This window comes from Chroicocephalus ridibundus, chromosome 8, assembly GCF_963924245.1.
Source record: "Chroicocephalus ridibundus chromosome 8, bChrRid1.1, whole genome shotgun sequence".
Classification (NCBI taxonomy): Eukaryota; Metazoa; Chordata; class Aves; order Charadriiformes; family Laridae; genus Chroicocephalus; species Chroicocephalus ridibundus.
The window spans coordinates 10,115,032-10,130,692 of NC_086291.1; the positions used below are offsets into that span (position 1 = coordinate 10,115,032).

General features: G+C 41.0%; 1 protein-coding gene across 1 annotated transcript; it reads right to left on the reverse strand.

Moving 5' to 3' along the window:
• Positions 1–644: 644 nt before the first annotated feature.
• Positions 645–15,443, reverse strand: CMPK1 (cytidine/uridine monophosphate kinase 1). Its single transcript, XM_063344565.1, has 6 exons — positions 14,912–15,443; positions 6,328–6,474; positions 5,289–5,441; positions 3,696–3,772; positions 3,511–3,607; positions 645–3,033 (listed from the first exon to the last, which is right to left on the reverse strand). Exons 1-6 carry the CDS (start codon positions 14,984–14,986, stop codon positions 2,992–2,994), a joined length of 591 nt encoding a protein of 196 aa, XP_063200635.1. The 5' UTR covers positions 14,987–15,443; the 3' UTR covers positions 645–2,991.
• Between the last annotated feature and the right edge of the window lie 218 nt (positions 15,444–15,661).

The following is a 15,661-nucleotide window of genomic DNA, read 5'->3' on the forward strand; positions in this document are numbered from 1 at the left end:
AATCTTTCCAGAGGAAGGTTTCCAAGTTCGACATGATGTTTCCTAAAAACCTACGTGTGAAGCAACAACCCCTTTTGTGACAAACCTTTATGCAAAACATGAAGACTTATTTTAAAATAAGTCTGGCAACCTCTCAGTTTTTTTTTTTTTTGGGTGTTTTTTTTTTTTTGAAGAACATTATGCTGTGCCCATCTTCTTTAAGACCACAGTCCCCAGCACAGCACCTAGACACGTGCTGCAAAGTAGCAGAATGGCATCAACATGGACGCATGAAATATCAAGGGGAAAAAGAAGCGTCTCCAACCACCGCTGTGCAATAGGTTTGTGTTTCCTAGTCGCCTTCCCAAGTTCCTTCTTTCACAGATATGCCAAATGATTCATCACTGCACCACTATACAAAGAGAGTAATTTGACACACCTGTAAAATCAAGAAAAGCTACCAATTCCACAGGCATTTCCTTGATCTTATTCTGTGCCTAAGAGGGTCTTCAAGACTTCAGTTTTGATGGTGAAAGCTAAACTTTCATACACATACCTACGTGTATGCAGGCTCGCAAAATATAACACTAATAAATACACACTTCATAGATAGATATATGTGAAAAATACCCCTCTGACAGATAACTGGAAGCCAAACACTCATATTAAGTCACAGAACAAAGTTTATTGGATCTTCTCAAATTCCTTGTACAGTTTTGCTGCTAAACGGACACAACACACTGGCATATCGCCTTTAATCTTTATTTCAATCATAAGTCCAACTTGAAAGAATTGGTAACACATTTAATGGCATCTTCAATAAATAAAATGACAAAAAAAAAAATCTAGTCTTTGCACAGACACATTACAATCCACTCCAAATTCAATATTGCCAAAACATTGGTTTTTTTTCCTAAAATTTTGCTCCAAACGGTTTTTGTTTGTTTGTTTCAGCACTTAAATACACAGAAAAGTATATGATGAGAGAAAACAGATACTCTATTCTGAACAGAACTTGTAAAAACCAATAACTTCGAAACAAAACATAATTATATCTAATTAGATTAAAGCATCCTGTTTGAAGTCCTTTTGGAAAAATCCTGATTCTAACCTTCATATCAAAACATGCAGTTTTCCTAGATCCTATCCTATGTCAGCATACTCGTAACAACAAGAATTAAATGCCATGATTGAGTTTTTTTTTTTTAAGGGGAAATCCATAAAGCAAAAGCAGTGGCCTCCCACACTCACAGAAGTAGCCATGGTCCATATATTCTGCAGTAGTAAACAGCTATTTGTGCTCAGTCCACGGTTTGAATTCCTACCGTGACGGAAAAGATACTGTAGTTTACCCTTTGTTTCTGTACCCACCTCTGCCCCAGCCCAGCAGCCTCAAGAACCTCAGCGAGATGAGGATTCACGCAAACACAAATCTGGCTGCACGGATCAGATTGCAGGATGAGGACCAACCCGTCTGATTCTAATTAGAAGCTAGGCTTAATGTAAAAGCTTTTCCTAAATAAAGTCATCAATAAAGAAAAGCTGAAAACCAAGATTTCCAAACTGCAGTTCCCTGTAATTTGCAACATCTATTAGCGTATCAGAAACCAATTACAGTGTCAGTTAACGTAGGAAGAACCACTCTATCACTAAAATTGGTTAAAACAGTCATCTTCTGGCACCTTCTTCAGTGAAAGCTCAGGGCATGCAAGGAATGCATGTTCGGCCCCACAGACCTATGCATACTATATAGGGGAGAGAAAAGGTTACTCTAAACAAAAGGCAGAATTACACCACATCTGTACAAACATTTAAACCAGTTTGTTTCAACCAGTTACCTGCTTATCCCAATTATTGCTGCTGACTGTACTTGGCTAATTCGAGAGAACGTCACGAAGCAGGACCCAATTTGTTTAAGGGAATGGAACTGTTTTTCTGCCAGTATCTTCCCCCTCAGTTGCCCACATCATAACAAAAGTGCAATAATTTACATTTTTTTCAAACACACAGCTATTAAAATTATACAATTTTAGGGAAACAAATTCACTAGTTTAACCATAAAAGTATTTCCCCAAGTAACAAACTTTATAGCATTCAGTAACACAGTATTTCAATAATAATAACACAGAAAATCCCTTCCACTTGTTACAAAAGACAGAACTGTTAGAAGATTGTTTATTGTACACTATTAAGAGTTTTACTGTCTTGTTAACACCATGCTGTAATTAAGAATATAACCACCATTTAAAATAAATGAGCATGGAAATACTGACCTGACTTTGAAGTTATATTCTCAACCTTTTGCAAATGAAGTCAAGGTAAAGCCCAGGGCCAAGTCATCCAGTTACTCAAGAATTTACGAGACAGTTCACATCCAGAGTCAAAAGACAGCACCACTTTCCATAATGTACTTTGTACGTCTATTGCTGAACAACGTATTAAATAGTTTTGTCAGAACTGCTAAAACAGATTCTCAAACTAACTGTAGATTCATTTACAGAATTCAGGTTTGGGGATTACGGGGAACTTTGTGACAAAATTATACTCGGAAAAAAAAAAAAAAATCTGCTAAATTTGGTCCAAGCATCCAAAAAACAAACAAGGGCACAGGGGTCCCTCATTGCTTAATGCTGCTGTTTAATTGATCCTTAAAAAAAACAACAAAAGAAAAAAAGTGTATGGCAATAAGGAATAAGAAGGGCTGCCCATTATAGGCACAGAACTGTGACAGAATAAACAGTCTCTTCGGAGAGATGTTTTAACTGTGGTTTCGCCATGGGAGTAACTGAACTTGTGCTAATGGAGAACGCTGAAATTTGTATACTATAGCGGCAAGAAATGATTTCCTATTTAAAAAACAGACCCATTTGCAATTAACTGCTCTCCCAATCATCATTAGATATGTGAAAAAAAAACAATAAAAAAATCTTTTAAAACAATTACAAAGAATGGACGTAGCAGCTATTCAAGCAAGATTCAAGCACAAGTTTAAATGGACTTCCAAGCTGGGAATTAGCCTTCTTTGTCGAAAATTTGTACAACTTTTTCAAAGACCTAAAAAGAGAGAGAAGAATATTAACTTTATAAGTGTTAGTCAAACAGTTACTGCAAGTTAAACAAGCACACACAATAATTGACAGTATTTTTAAAAATGTATAGGTTGTTCTTAGAACATTCACGTTAATTCTTTAATAGTGAAATTGGCAGCAATTCCGGGAAACTGAGACAGAAGAGCAACACTACTTCAGAAACGCAAAAGCTCATGAAAGTGAAAGAGACAAGACTGTTAAACACAGAAACACTGAAAACGTGTTTAGTCCAGCTCACGTTCAAGCAGAACTAATTGATTTCTTAAAGTTATTCACATCTTAATCAGTTCTTCAAGAGTCAAAACCAGAGTTCCACAACCTCCCTCAGCAATACACATCAGTGCTTAATTAGCACCCTAACCACACACACACATCTCAGAAGAATGCCAAAAATATGTACTCGCCACTGTCATCCCCGTGGTTTTTTGACTTACATACTTACTTCATCAACAGATTTAGAGGCATCCACTTTTCTGACTTTTCCCATTCTCTCATACAAATCTATTATAGGCTTAGTAGACTGCAGATATGTATGAATTCTAGGAGAAAACACAGGGGAGGAAAAAAAAAAAGCATTACATAGTAAAATATAAACAGAAGAGAACTGAAAAGTTTTGGAGATAGTACCTCTTTTCCAGACTCTCCCGATTATCATCACTCCTACCGCTGCTCTTGCCTCTTTCAAGACAGCGGCCAATACATATCTACAAAAAAGCATCAAAAAGACGATCACGACCAAGAACATGAGGTGCTACCTTGAAAGCAGGAATAAAAAACAGAAATTCTGAAAATCTAAATAGGCCTGACACACAACTTCTGTCCAGATCTGGTGGATATAACCAGAATTCACATGGAGAGTTAGATTCTTCCAGAGAAAAAGGATGACAGCTTTACACTTCATCAGCTTATTAAAATGTGGGCTCTTAAAATGGGATTCGGATCAGTGGAAAAGCAACATCAAGCTCTGTGGTTCAACTGGGTCTCCAACTTCAGCCGTTTAAAGAAGAAAATGACCTGATTTTCAAGGATGTATTTAGACTTTCTGAAAAGCAGCATATCAAATTAGACTACTAATAAATGCCTGCACTGAAAGAAAGTCACTGTATGTTCTCACAAGAATTTTGCAAGGCTACATAATAAGTTATAATAAGTTAAAATGTTCTTACTTGGCATTGCTATAATGAAGACTTAAAAAAAAAATAAATCAAAATCCAAGTAAAAACTGAAGAACTAACCAGTTAAAAGCTGCCCAATGAACTATGTTTTGAAATATAAATTTAAGTAAGCAACACTGACAGACGTACAGTTCATGAATACATTTATCCTAGTCATGCAAGAGGACAATGGTTAAAAATTATTTTTTTCCTACAAAGTACACCCATAGTAAAAAAAAAAAAAAAATAATCCAGAAGCGCATGTAGACATTTTTGTCTATTTTCAGATCCAGTAAAAAAATTAGAAGCCCAAAATTAACACCCCACCAAGTGAAAAAAATCATTTCATCTTATTTAAATTTTTGAATAGGAAAAAAAAAAGTAACCCCTCACTTTTCTTTGAGATTAAAAAAAAATTGCAATTAAGTAAAAAGAAAAAAGTAATAAAGTTTCTCAGGAAATTGGGGAAAAGGGTAACAGGAAGAAAGTCAGCTTAAGGTGCTGGGATTCTCATAGCAGTTTTATCCCTCAAGGGCACTGACATATTAAAAAGACAGCATATCATGGCACTTATTAAATGAATATAATGTATCACTGTCAAAATGCCCTTGTAATCTAATGACTTGCTGAATAAAATGTTGATTACTGGCTATCCTATAGCCCAGCTCATAACTATGAAAATAAAGACTACTGCTCCCAACACTGTAGAATTAAAGCAGACATTGCTATGAAGTTCATTCGGGACTAAACAACAGTTACTAAGAGTAAACACAGTAATGTTTTCTGAAAGTTAACCAAATAATTTTGCATAAGGTATTTAAAGCTTTTATAAATTTTCCCTAAGAATGCAACTGCCTGAAGTACTACTTTAATATAATTTATTTGCACGTGATTATACCAAGTGTAATTAGCCGCCCGCTATTTCAAAGACATGCATTTTCTTCATCTGCAAAAACGACTTGCCAAAAAATCCTTGAAACTCACAGACCGAGTTTTCCTTCTGCTCTTACACTAGTCCATTTACTACCTGACAGAAAGGAAGTTACAGAATAACACACTTCATTACCTCATTGTCACAATCAAAAAAGAGAACAAAAGAAACATCCGCCTTTCCATCCATAGTCTTATTCCAGCCTTGAAGATTATCTTCATTCCTGGGAAATCCATCAATCAAGAACTTGTTCTTCTGGGAATTTGCAGCCATTGTTTGATCCATAGCCTGATAAAAGACAATTCAATTAATGATCTCCTGCACATACAACCATTTATCCACTTATTAAATTACCCCCAAAATGTCGACATGGTAAGTCAAGAAACATTTATTTTAGGATTACCGAAGAATTACAAAATGTACTTTTGTTTCACCTTCAATGCATGCTAATTTATTCACCAATGCACCAATATAGCCTTATTTCAAACTGAATTCGCCATTTCATAAAGCTCAAAATCTCCCAACACACAATTCCAGCTTTAAAAGTTGATTTTCTACAAGATACTGGAAAGTGCTATTATGCAATAAGATGCCAAAACATCCCTGATCTAGAGTTAATTCTAATGGAAAAACTCCAGATAAGTTTAGTGCCATAAGCAACAGAAGCCTTTTCTGTCTTAAAGGAGATACTTTGGTTTTCCTGGACGTCTAATAAGGAAAAAGCCTGGAGCTTTTCTTGCCACAGGAACATTAGCAGGTGCTTGTCTCCTTCACCTGGCAATATATTTTGATAAAACTTACAGAAACTTAGTACCTTTAAGGCCTCTACCCTCCAGTCAAATACGACGGAGCTGACCAAGAGGTCCAAAAGCTAATTAAGGGAAACAAGGAATACAGAGTTTCACTGATTTCCCTAGAGCTACTAAAAAAAAAATAATTAAAAATAACCAATTCTCACATATCCGAAGGTAATGGAGGCCATCACCTATTGCCCTCCAACCAGCCAGAAAGAAACATGAGTAATTGCTGAGAAGCTCAGTACGCGATACGCACCTATGTGTCCACCATTTCACACTACTCCCACTGGAGGAAAGGCATTTCTTCCAGTATATGGCCACTGCTTTGTTGCTTAGCCTGCAAGAGTGAATGAACAAGGAAACAGCCCTTTCCTTACCCTCTTCAGCAAGCTGATTGTTATTTCAACCGGTACGATTTCCCCCTCCTTAATGTAGTTCTCAATCAGTTCTCCATACTGCGAGCCTGGCCTTTTTCGTTCATCTCGAAGGAGGTCACCAGCAGAAAGGTGCGTGTACCCGTATTTCTGAAACGTGCAAACGGACAGGCATAGACTCCCTCGAATTAGTAAACATGCAAAGATAACATCAGTCAACAGCGTCAATCACATTTATTCTACACATTACAACAGAAAAATACAGGGAATAGCATCTTGCTGGTGACAGATCTATTCCACTGTCAGTGTGTAATCTGACATTACAGCACACTCAGTATGTGCAGCAGCAGAGAGATTCTTGGGTAGAATGCTCACCAGGCCTTTGGTCAGGCATTTATGTCCTGTTTTCAGAGTAATTTTGTCACGTTTGGAAAATAGACTGTCCCCAAAGTGCTTCCTGAAATGTCACACTGTGCAGGAAGACATTTAACTATCACCAAACCAGATACAAGCTATACCCCATCCTAAAAGTTCAACTACTTAAAAATTGCAAGTGATGATCAGTTGTTGGGTCAAGTCCTGATCTACAAAGTGAAAAAGTTGAGACAGTGCCTTTTCTTGCTATGCTTATGCAACAGGATTGTAATTTTATCAAATTACTGCTGTTACTAAAGAAAAGCGCAGGCGGTGATTCCAGGTCCTTTGGAGCTGGAGGAATGTTTCAAGCACAGCACAAGTCAGGAATCCTTACATTCCCGCTGTGGTTCTGGCACCAACTTCCTCCTCTGCCTTGGTCAAATCACTTATAATTCTGCATCTAACGCTGCAGCTACACAAATGGTCCTACACATGCACTCCTCCAAACCCAGCCCTGCGTGCCTGCCCCCCTTCCCTGGGACGAATACCACAAACTGGGAAGGCAGCCCTTGGGGGAGGCCACTGCCTTCTCCTAATGATGATGTGGCAGATGAAGGTAAACAGATATGCTGGTGCCACCCTATGTCACGCCACGTACAGTAAACAGAAAGAGAGCAGAGAGATCAGGTCCAAATCTATCGGTTTGATACCAGTATGCAGGAAAACAGCAAACACCATTGCACTTTTCTTTCACTTCTAACTACATCTGAAAAAAAAGTTGCTAACGCTAATGCAAAATACCGATGAAAAGTATTTATTACACTTGAATTTCTCAGGCATTTGCCATGATAAATAGACACCTAGTGCAAACATATGCTCTTACCAGAGAAATGCATTGTGATAAGTTTCAGAGCACAAACCAATCATTTTCTCAGCTTATTTAACACCACAAGATAACTAACCAAGCATACTATGGTCCTTGACCAAATATAGTCCATAAAAACCAGGCAATAAAGACATCTCCTTGGTGATTACCTAAGCTAGCTATACATCCAAAACAGAGAACACCTATATATACTCATCCTAAAGTTTTTACACAAAACAAAAGCAGCAGCAAAAAACTTCAGGGTTATCAGCCTGGCTGCAGCAACATCCAAAGCAAATTTCAAAAAAAGGTGTCTGAGCAGCATAATAATGTGGCTATACACTTTTTAAGGCTGTGAACTTGGGATTTAAAAACTTGGCTACTGGACTAAGTACAAGAGAAATATTACACAACCCACTAAGTGACTTTAAAAACATTTCAGTTGCTTTCCAATTTCACTCACAAAAGTGTGGAAAGTTAGTTCTGCCATAGTCATAATTTAAGAAGGGATATAATTACCTAAATCTCCAAAACTCTACACAGATGGGGGAAAAAAAGGAAGCAAGATTTTGCTCTAAATAACTGTGAAGAAAAAGCTCCACAGACATCCTCTATAAGCTCACTGTACTCCTGCTTTAATGCGCACTGCATTTGGATATGCCTATTTAATTGCAAATCTAAATATTTACTGTGAACTACAAAAACCATAAACCAGAATAAATCTTTTCTTATAAGCAAGAAACCTTACTCTGCTGAACCCTAAATTAACATGTAGTTCTTCTTGCTAAAGTTAAAGAATGATGATATTTTTAACATCAAGTTTCTACGAAGGAGAAAACAGGAGGAAAATATAATCCCTTCAGTTTTAGAGGATTACCAAACCATTTAATTTTCCTTGGCATTTCCCTTTTCATGCATGAAAACGAAATTGAGTCATACAGTTTTTGGAATTCTCTGTCTTTTGCAACAGCAAACTAAAATAGTTTTTTTAACAGCTGAACAGGAAAGTAAAAGATAGAAGTGTTTTGAAGTGCTGTTGCATAAATAGACTTGTTTTAGATAATAGTAAATTTTATTCTAGAGTAACCTTCAGAATGGATTAACCAGGCAATAAGAAAAACAAACCTCTCCTTCAGGGGCAAAACATTTATTTGTTAACTGTACCGAGTCAAGAGCCAAAGACAACACGTCAGTTTAAACAATGCAAACAAGCACAGAGAAAGGCTTGGCTGCTGCTCCGTACGCAGAAGGCTTCAGAGACGCGGGGCTCACGCTACTCTTGCCAGTTTTAATCAATTCGTACAGGGCACAAAGTTTTCTTTCATCTTAGACAAGATAAACCGTCATCGAGCATCCTGAATTGGAGAAAATCATCACATCCCCAGGAGCTCGCAAGACACTGTGATGTAACTGCACAAAAAATCAGGGCAAAACACTCTCGCGTCTTGCCAAGGTTTGCATTGTGCCAGCACAACTTTCCAGCACTGCCAAGTACATCTTGATGCAATCCCCAGAACGTGACTTTTTGCAACTACCGCCTAATTCTTCTCCTCCAAAATCAGAAAGGGAGCAGGACTGTGGCTGCCAAACAATGAAAAAGCAGTTACTCCAGTTCTTGAAGGATGCCTATATGCTAGATTCATAATGTCAGACTGAAAGGAAGAGTTGAAATAGATACTAGGTTAAAAAAAATAATTCCAAATACTCAGATGCCAAGCACCTAAAATTCGGACAGATTTTTAGATTACAGAAACAATACAAAAAAATAAAATATAGAATTAACTATTCTAAAACTTATTTCAGAGAATGTTTTCTGCTATACTAGCAGACTGGCATGCTGTTCTATAAGAAGAAAAGAAAAGATTAAATCAGTAAATTGCTATTATACAAGTTCTCATTATTTTTAAAACTATTTTTTATATTTGGAAAACCACAATCAACATCTCTTACAAACATTAACTGTGAATGACAAAGATAAAAATCAGCTGTCTTCAGCCCACCACAGACATCTTCCTCCTTTGTGTTAAAAAAAATAATTACACAGTGCTGTGGAAAGGCAAGCTCAAGTTTCCATCAGTCCCACCATAGAGCTGTTACTCAGAAGAGCACTTAGCAGTGCGGCACAGAGCAGAGCAAATCATGCCTCGCTTGTTTGTCACACAGTGACCTAGTAAATCAGTCCCCATTCAGCAGGGCAAACTGGGACAGGCAAGCCATATGCTCCACATCTCCAAATGACAACCCGAGACTGCAGCCTCCCTGGGATGCCCTTCTCTCCCCTGTCCTATAGCCACCTCTAGCCTTCCTCCGTCGGCCAGGATTTGCAACTTCCACTCCTCAGGCAGAACTTGCTTTGCTTTCAGTAAATAGAATAAATAGATGAATACAACTAAAAATACATGAGCCACATCTGCGTCACACTTGAATAAGGTGGAGTTTGCAATAGCAATCTTCTGGAGGAGTCAGAAAGGATCAGCGGTGTACAGCAGCTGCTGCTGGGATTCCTTACGCAGTCAGCTTTGGAGGGGGACAAGGTTTAGTTCTGATTCTGCCCTGTGTGGTCCAGCAACACATCTCTCCACTACACACACAGCTTGATACTTCCTCAAGTGAGCAGAAGCCAAGAAAAAGCAAGAGAAACACAAATTACTACTTTGACCTTGACTCCTATCTTGGCTTATCATTGTTACTCTGAAAATGAAAGTCAAAGGGCTTAAGATCTAAACACATAAAATAGAAACTTTTATTGCCCTAGTTCTGACCCGTCATATCTTGGGCAACCTTAATAAACAACCAAAGTTTGTTACATGTTCTCAGATACACCATTCAAGAACTAGTTAAAATAAAAATAGAACCATGTAAAGCCTGCAGCCTTCATACTCTTTTTTTCTTTTTTAACCTAAAAAGCTTTTGTCTGTCCTATTAGCAATTAGCACAAGAAGTTATAACTTTGGGATATAAACTATAATGCAGTAATAGACCTTCTGTCTGCTTATTCCAATAAGAAGAAAAAAAAAAAAGACATTTTCTTAGTTTGAAATATGTTCTTGCCTGGGGGGGTGGGAAACAAACAAAAAAAACACATTAACAAAACAAAATGCACAAAGGAGATCCCACTGACAGTGCCCCCAGGGAAGCGGGGGCAAATAGAGCACCCCAGTGCTTCAGGAATGCTCAACTCAATAAGAGGCACCCAGTACGTTTGGGAAAGCCCAAAATTCAATGCCATGTGAGTGAGCCTGCGTTCTGCAAAATGGAAGCAATCTTCGGGGGGGCAGGGGGTGGATTTATATGATCACTCACTGTGTTTTAAAAAAGCTCAGTAGTTCAGAAACATAAACTTACATTCCAAAGAACAACTACGAGGACTTAAGGCTAATACTTGGCACTCTTGAAAGATATTTCAGAAGTGGAGTTTAAAGCAAACAATTTTAAAAACGTTTTTATTTCAAGAAAGTTAATGCCTCTCAGCAGACTTCCAGAAGACAATTAACACACGACAGCAAAACTAAAATCCACTGCTACTTTCAGAGGACTGTTTCTGATACAATGAGTTCTTTGCATTGTTTTCTTCACCCTAGGAAATCTCCTTATCATATACCCCAAAGAAATTTAACAGCCTTTTCCGTTTCGATATTAACTTACGCTTTTATAAAAGAAGGCGGCTCAGCATCCCACCTTGTCAGATTAATTTTATATTTAACCACAAACATACAGGAGAGGGCTGTGGTGGAGGCGAATTATATTTTGGGTACACAGAGAGGGATGTCTTGCATACTCCAAATCCCTAGAGAATCACCTTGCCAAAACAAACAAACAAATAAATACAACTCAAATCTTGTTTGGAATAAAGACAAATGATTTAGTTATTATTCTTCCCCCAAACCAAAGAGCTCTGTATTTCAGGCAAAGGTTGTAAGGATTTAAAATTTAACTACATGAAAGCATAGATGGTGCAGATTTGAAGAATGTATTTTTTTTCCCTTGGCTTTACCATACGCATTTTATAAGCAAAGTTCAGAAATCAGCAATAAAATACATTCATTTTGTCCTACAAAAACCTGCATTCAAATGACATCATTCAACTACCTGCTCAAATATTCTGCCTCACACAATAAGCTACACCACAGTCTCGGGTGATGGCAAACTCCACCTCACACACCTGTGGAAGCTTTCAGGAGTTAATCTGCAGAGCTGGAAGGGAGCGGATAAGAACTTATGAGGGAACTCTGCTTCATCCCTTCCTAAATAGGAAGAACTGGTCCAGAGCAGTTCTGCTGCATTTGCATTTCAGGGACGACTCTGTGAGTTTGTGAAACGTACACAGGAGTCTTCCCTCCATATCGGAGAAAACCAGCCTGCTTCAGCTGTCTCTTCCAACCTTATCTGCGAAGATAAAGAAACCTAATCGCTTACCTGCTGTTCCCTTTCATACACTATGTCAATACCCATTTCCGCTTGTTACTGCATCTTCTTCCCTCAAATCATTTCTCCATTTTGGTACAAATTTGGCATGAATACATGCCTTCTCCGGAATGAGGGACTCCAGCACACACATATTGAGCAGTTAGGATTTAGGTTAGTACTTAAGAAATAGATATTTTGCCTACTACATGTGATAGCCATCTCCCTTTTCTGGGAATGTAAACCATAGTCAGCAAAACAATTACAACACTTCTTTGAGAAATCGTTCCCAGGTAGTATGTAATACTCCCTTTACTCTACAAAACGCTTATGGCTACCCTTGCTTTTTTTAATAGAATCATTTAATGCTAAAATCATGCAAAATCTCACCTCAGCAAAGTGAGACTTCTTCCACATGTGATGTGCTCTGTCCTAAATCTCTAGTATGAATAGCAATCTAGAAGTATTTATAGCTCATACTGACTTTTTGTTGAGCGCAAACTTCAGATTTACAGCAAGATACTGGGTCAGATTCATTCCAAATGTAAACTAGTATTATCCAGTCCATTTACAACAGGGATGAATGAGGTTTATTATTACTCAGCTACAGTTCCTCTTCTCCGCAGCAAGCTGCCAATGAGGTTTAAAATCCGAACAAAAATACACTTTCAACCTAAAGGCAGCATTGACTCCATACAGGCTATTCAACCGCCTGCACCAAGGCTCTCTCTGGGGGCTGCCAGGGGCCAGGCCAAGGATACGTCCTTAAAAAAGGATACTGCTCTGCAGTACCTCATCCACACTTCCCTGTTCGTGTTCCCTTTTTCTAAAGTTTTCCATCAGGCTCGCATCGCTCCAACTCTCCCTTCAACTACCTCAGACCCTCTCTCCCTTAAAGTTCAGCCAGCAGCTCCTGTAGAGGTGTCCAAGCGAGCAGAAAGGCTGTCCATTGCAATCAGCAGGTCCAAGAGCTTTCTACTGTCAGCCCACTGACTTCAATAAACTCCTTTCCACGTAGTGAATAAAATTAGTGGAATTAAAGCAAATTTACATTTATTAGTATTTGTACTTCCCTGTCCAGACTTAGAGAAGAAAATAAACACAGTACAAGCAAAGTTAACTTTCTTCTTTCATTTTTAGCTGCAAATACAATTTGAGTAGCAATAACTCATTTGAACTCCTCCTAATAAAGTGGTCTTTATCCAATTATATTAGCCTATCAAGCCAAAGGCATTTATACTTCTAAACACAGGCCAGCAGCCACACAAGGTACTTCAGCCCTGAGGCTACCTTAATGGTCTGGTGAAAGCCATTAATGACAGCCTACAAGATTCCCCTACAGTTTAAGCTCATTTGTTTGCTATGTGCTAGGGGCAGAATATGACCTTACCAAAACGTCTTTATGAGTACTATGAACCTTTAATTCCACAATTTAATTTAATGAATAAGATGGTTTGAATGAGAGTCTGTAATTTGAGGTTAAAATCCTTCAGAACTAAAGTCATAACGGCATTTTTCAGTCTGGACCAAATCTGCATAACTTAGTTATACAACACTGAGGACTGGGATACAATGGCAGCGTGGATAAACTGTAACAGCACTGCCAGGGCATCACCATAATAGATGACACGCAAAACGTGCTAGGAGTTGTGGGTTCTTTTTTTCCACTAATAGTTTCAGAAACATGGGCATTGCCACAGTTAATCATTTCTTTCAGCTTCGATACTACGTGCCTTTCAACAAGAAAAATACATGCGACTGCTCAGAAAAAAAGAGAAAAAAGCATCTGTTTCAAATCCAACATACACATGTGTTTGGAAGCATTCTGCCTTAACTACTTCTGTAATTATCCACCCAAATACAGTGCAGTTACTCCCGCGTCTTTTGTTTTTTAAAAGCTACACCACATAGCATTCACCGTTCTTTCTTAAATGCTTGTTCTATGTCAAAGGGCTGTAAAAATGTATTTGGAAAACTGAAAATGCAAAAAATATAGCGGAAAGTCTTCTCAAATTATACTTTCAGTTTGAGGTTCTTTGGAAAAAGAGAGCAAGATTAACCATCTATGGGGTCAGGACATCCTCTAACCTCTACCATATTCTGTCATAGAACAATATTTTACTTTCACAACTTACAGAGATGGCACTAGGTCAGAATGCCAACACCCTGCAATGCCTACTGCACCAGCTCTTACATTTATGGGACAGCTTCATAAGACAAGGACCTTGACCCTACACACTTGAAGTCAACGTAAACCACCTTGCCTCCACGCCCAGGCCACAAACCCGAGGCATGCAGGTGGCAGCCCTGCAGTCACCTACGTGGCTATGCAGACGTGTCCAGGGCCACCCACACGAGCCGGGCTGCAAGACTGGCCTGACAACGCAGCAGGAACTTCTTGAGGGCTATGGTCCTCTGACAAGGCACAGCGGGCAACCAGTGCTCCCGCTAAACTGCTGCCGTGCTAGGATAGCCTCCAAGCCCCAAGCGAGTGTCCCCCTGCCCAGGATGGGTGCCAGCGCAGGCAGACCCACCAGTGGAGTGGGATCCCGGGTGGGGTACTGAGGGAAAACAAGGCAGAAGAAAGAAAAAGGCCGGCTCCCAGCTAAATTACTTGACAGGGGCGGGACGGGGAGCGGGCGGGGGGGGGATGGTGTCTGCCCCCGCCACTTCACCGGCTAACGGGGAGATGCGGGTCAGTCATTTTTATTTTATCGTCTCCATCGTCTCCAAGGGGCGTATCGAGGTTCGACAAGAGCCCAGACCATCAGGTGAAGGGGGACAAGCTCCCCCAAGCGACTACCGCATGGGGAGGCACGGAGACTACCGGGGGGAGGGGGGGGGGGCGGGGGGGGCTACAACTCCCGGCGTGCCGCGCCCGCAGAGCCCCCCCGCAGCCGGAGCCCGGCAGCACACACAGTCCCGTAACCCCCCGCTCCCCGGCGGACCGGCTGCCCTCACCTCCACGATGCGAGCGCACTGCGTCCCCTTGCCCGCCCCGGGCCCGCCGAGGACAAAGACGACGACGGGCTTCATGAGGAGAAGGAGGCGGCGGCGGAGCAGCAGCAGGACAGCGGCGGTGAGGGGGCAGTCGTGAAGCGGGCGGGCGCCGAGGCCGGGGCTGCAGCCGAGGCAGAGCTGCGACCGCCACCACCCGCTGCTGAGCTGTCCCCGCCGAGGGAAAAGTGCTTCCGGGTCCCCGGCGGCGACCGAGAGGGGAGGGGCGGGGCGGGCAGGCGCGCAAGGCGGCGGCCCTCCGCTCCGCCGCCCCGCCAGCCGCGGCCTGCGGCCTAACGACGCACCGTCCTCTGGTGAACGCCGTGGGTGGCTCGCGGCTCCGGGACACGCGGGTTGGGAAAGGCTAAGGCCAATGCCGGAGCGACGCTGCCGCGGGACCGGGCAGGCAGGAGGATGGGTTGTGCCGGTTTATTTCGAAACCTAGGGCAGCTGCCACCGTCCTGTCAGCCCCGGCCCGGCCCGGCCCGGCCCAGCACAGCCCAGCCCAGCCCCGGCGATGGCGGCGGGGCGTTGCCATGGCAACCCCGCCGAGCCCTACTGCGCCTGCGCGTTCCCCGCCCTCCCGCGGACCGTTTGTGAGGCCCCGCCGGCGTTTTTAAACCCCCTGCGCGCGCGCTGGCGGTTGGTTTCCCCCGGGGTGCGCTGTGATTGGTCGAGCGTTCCCCACTACCACCACAGCGCACCCATTGGGTC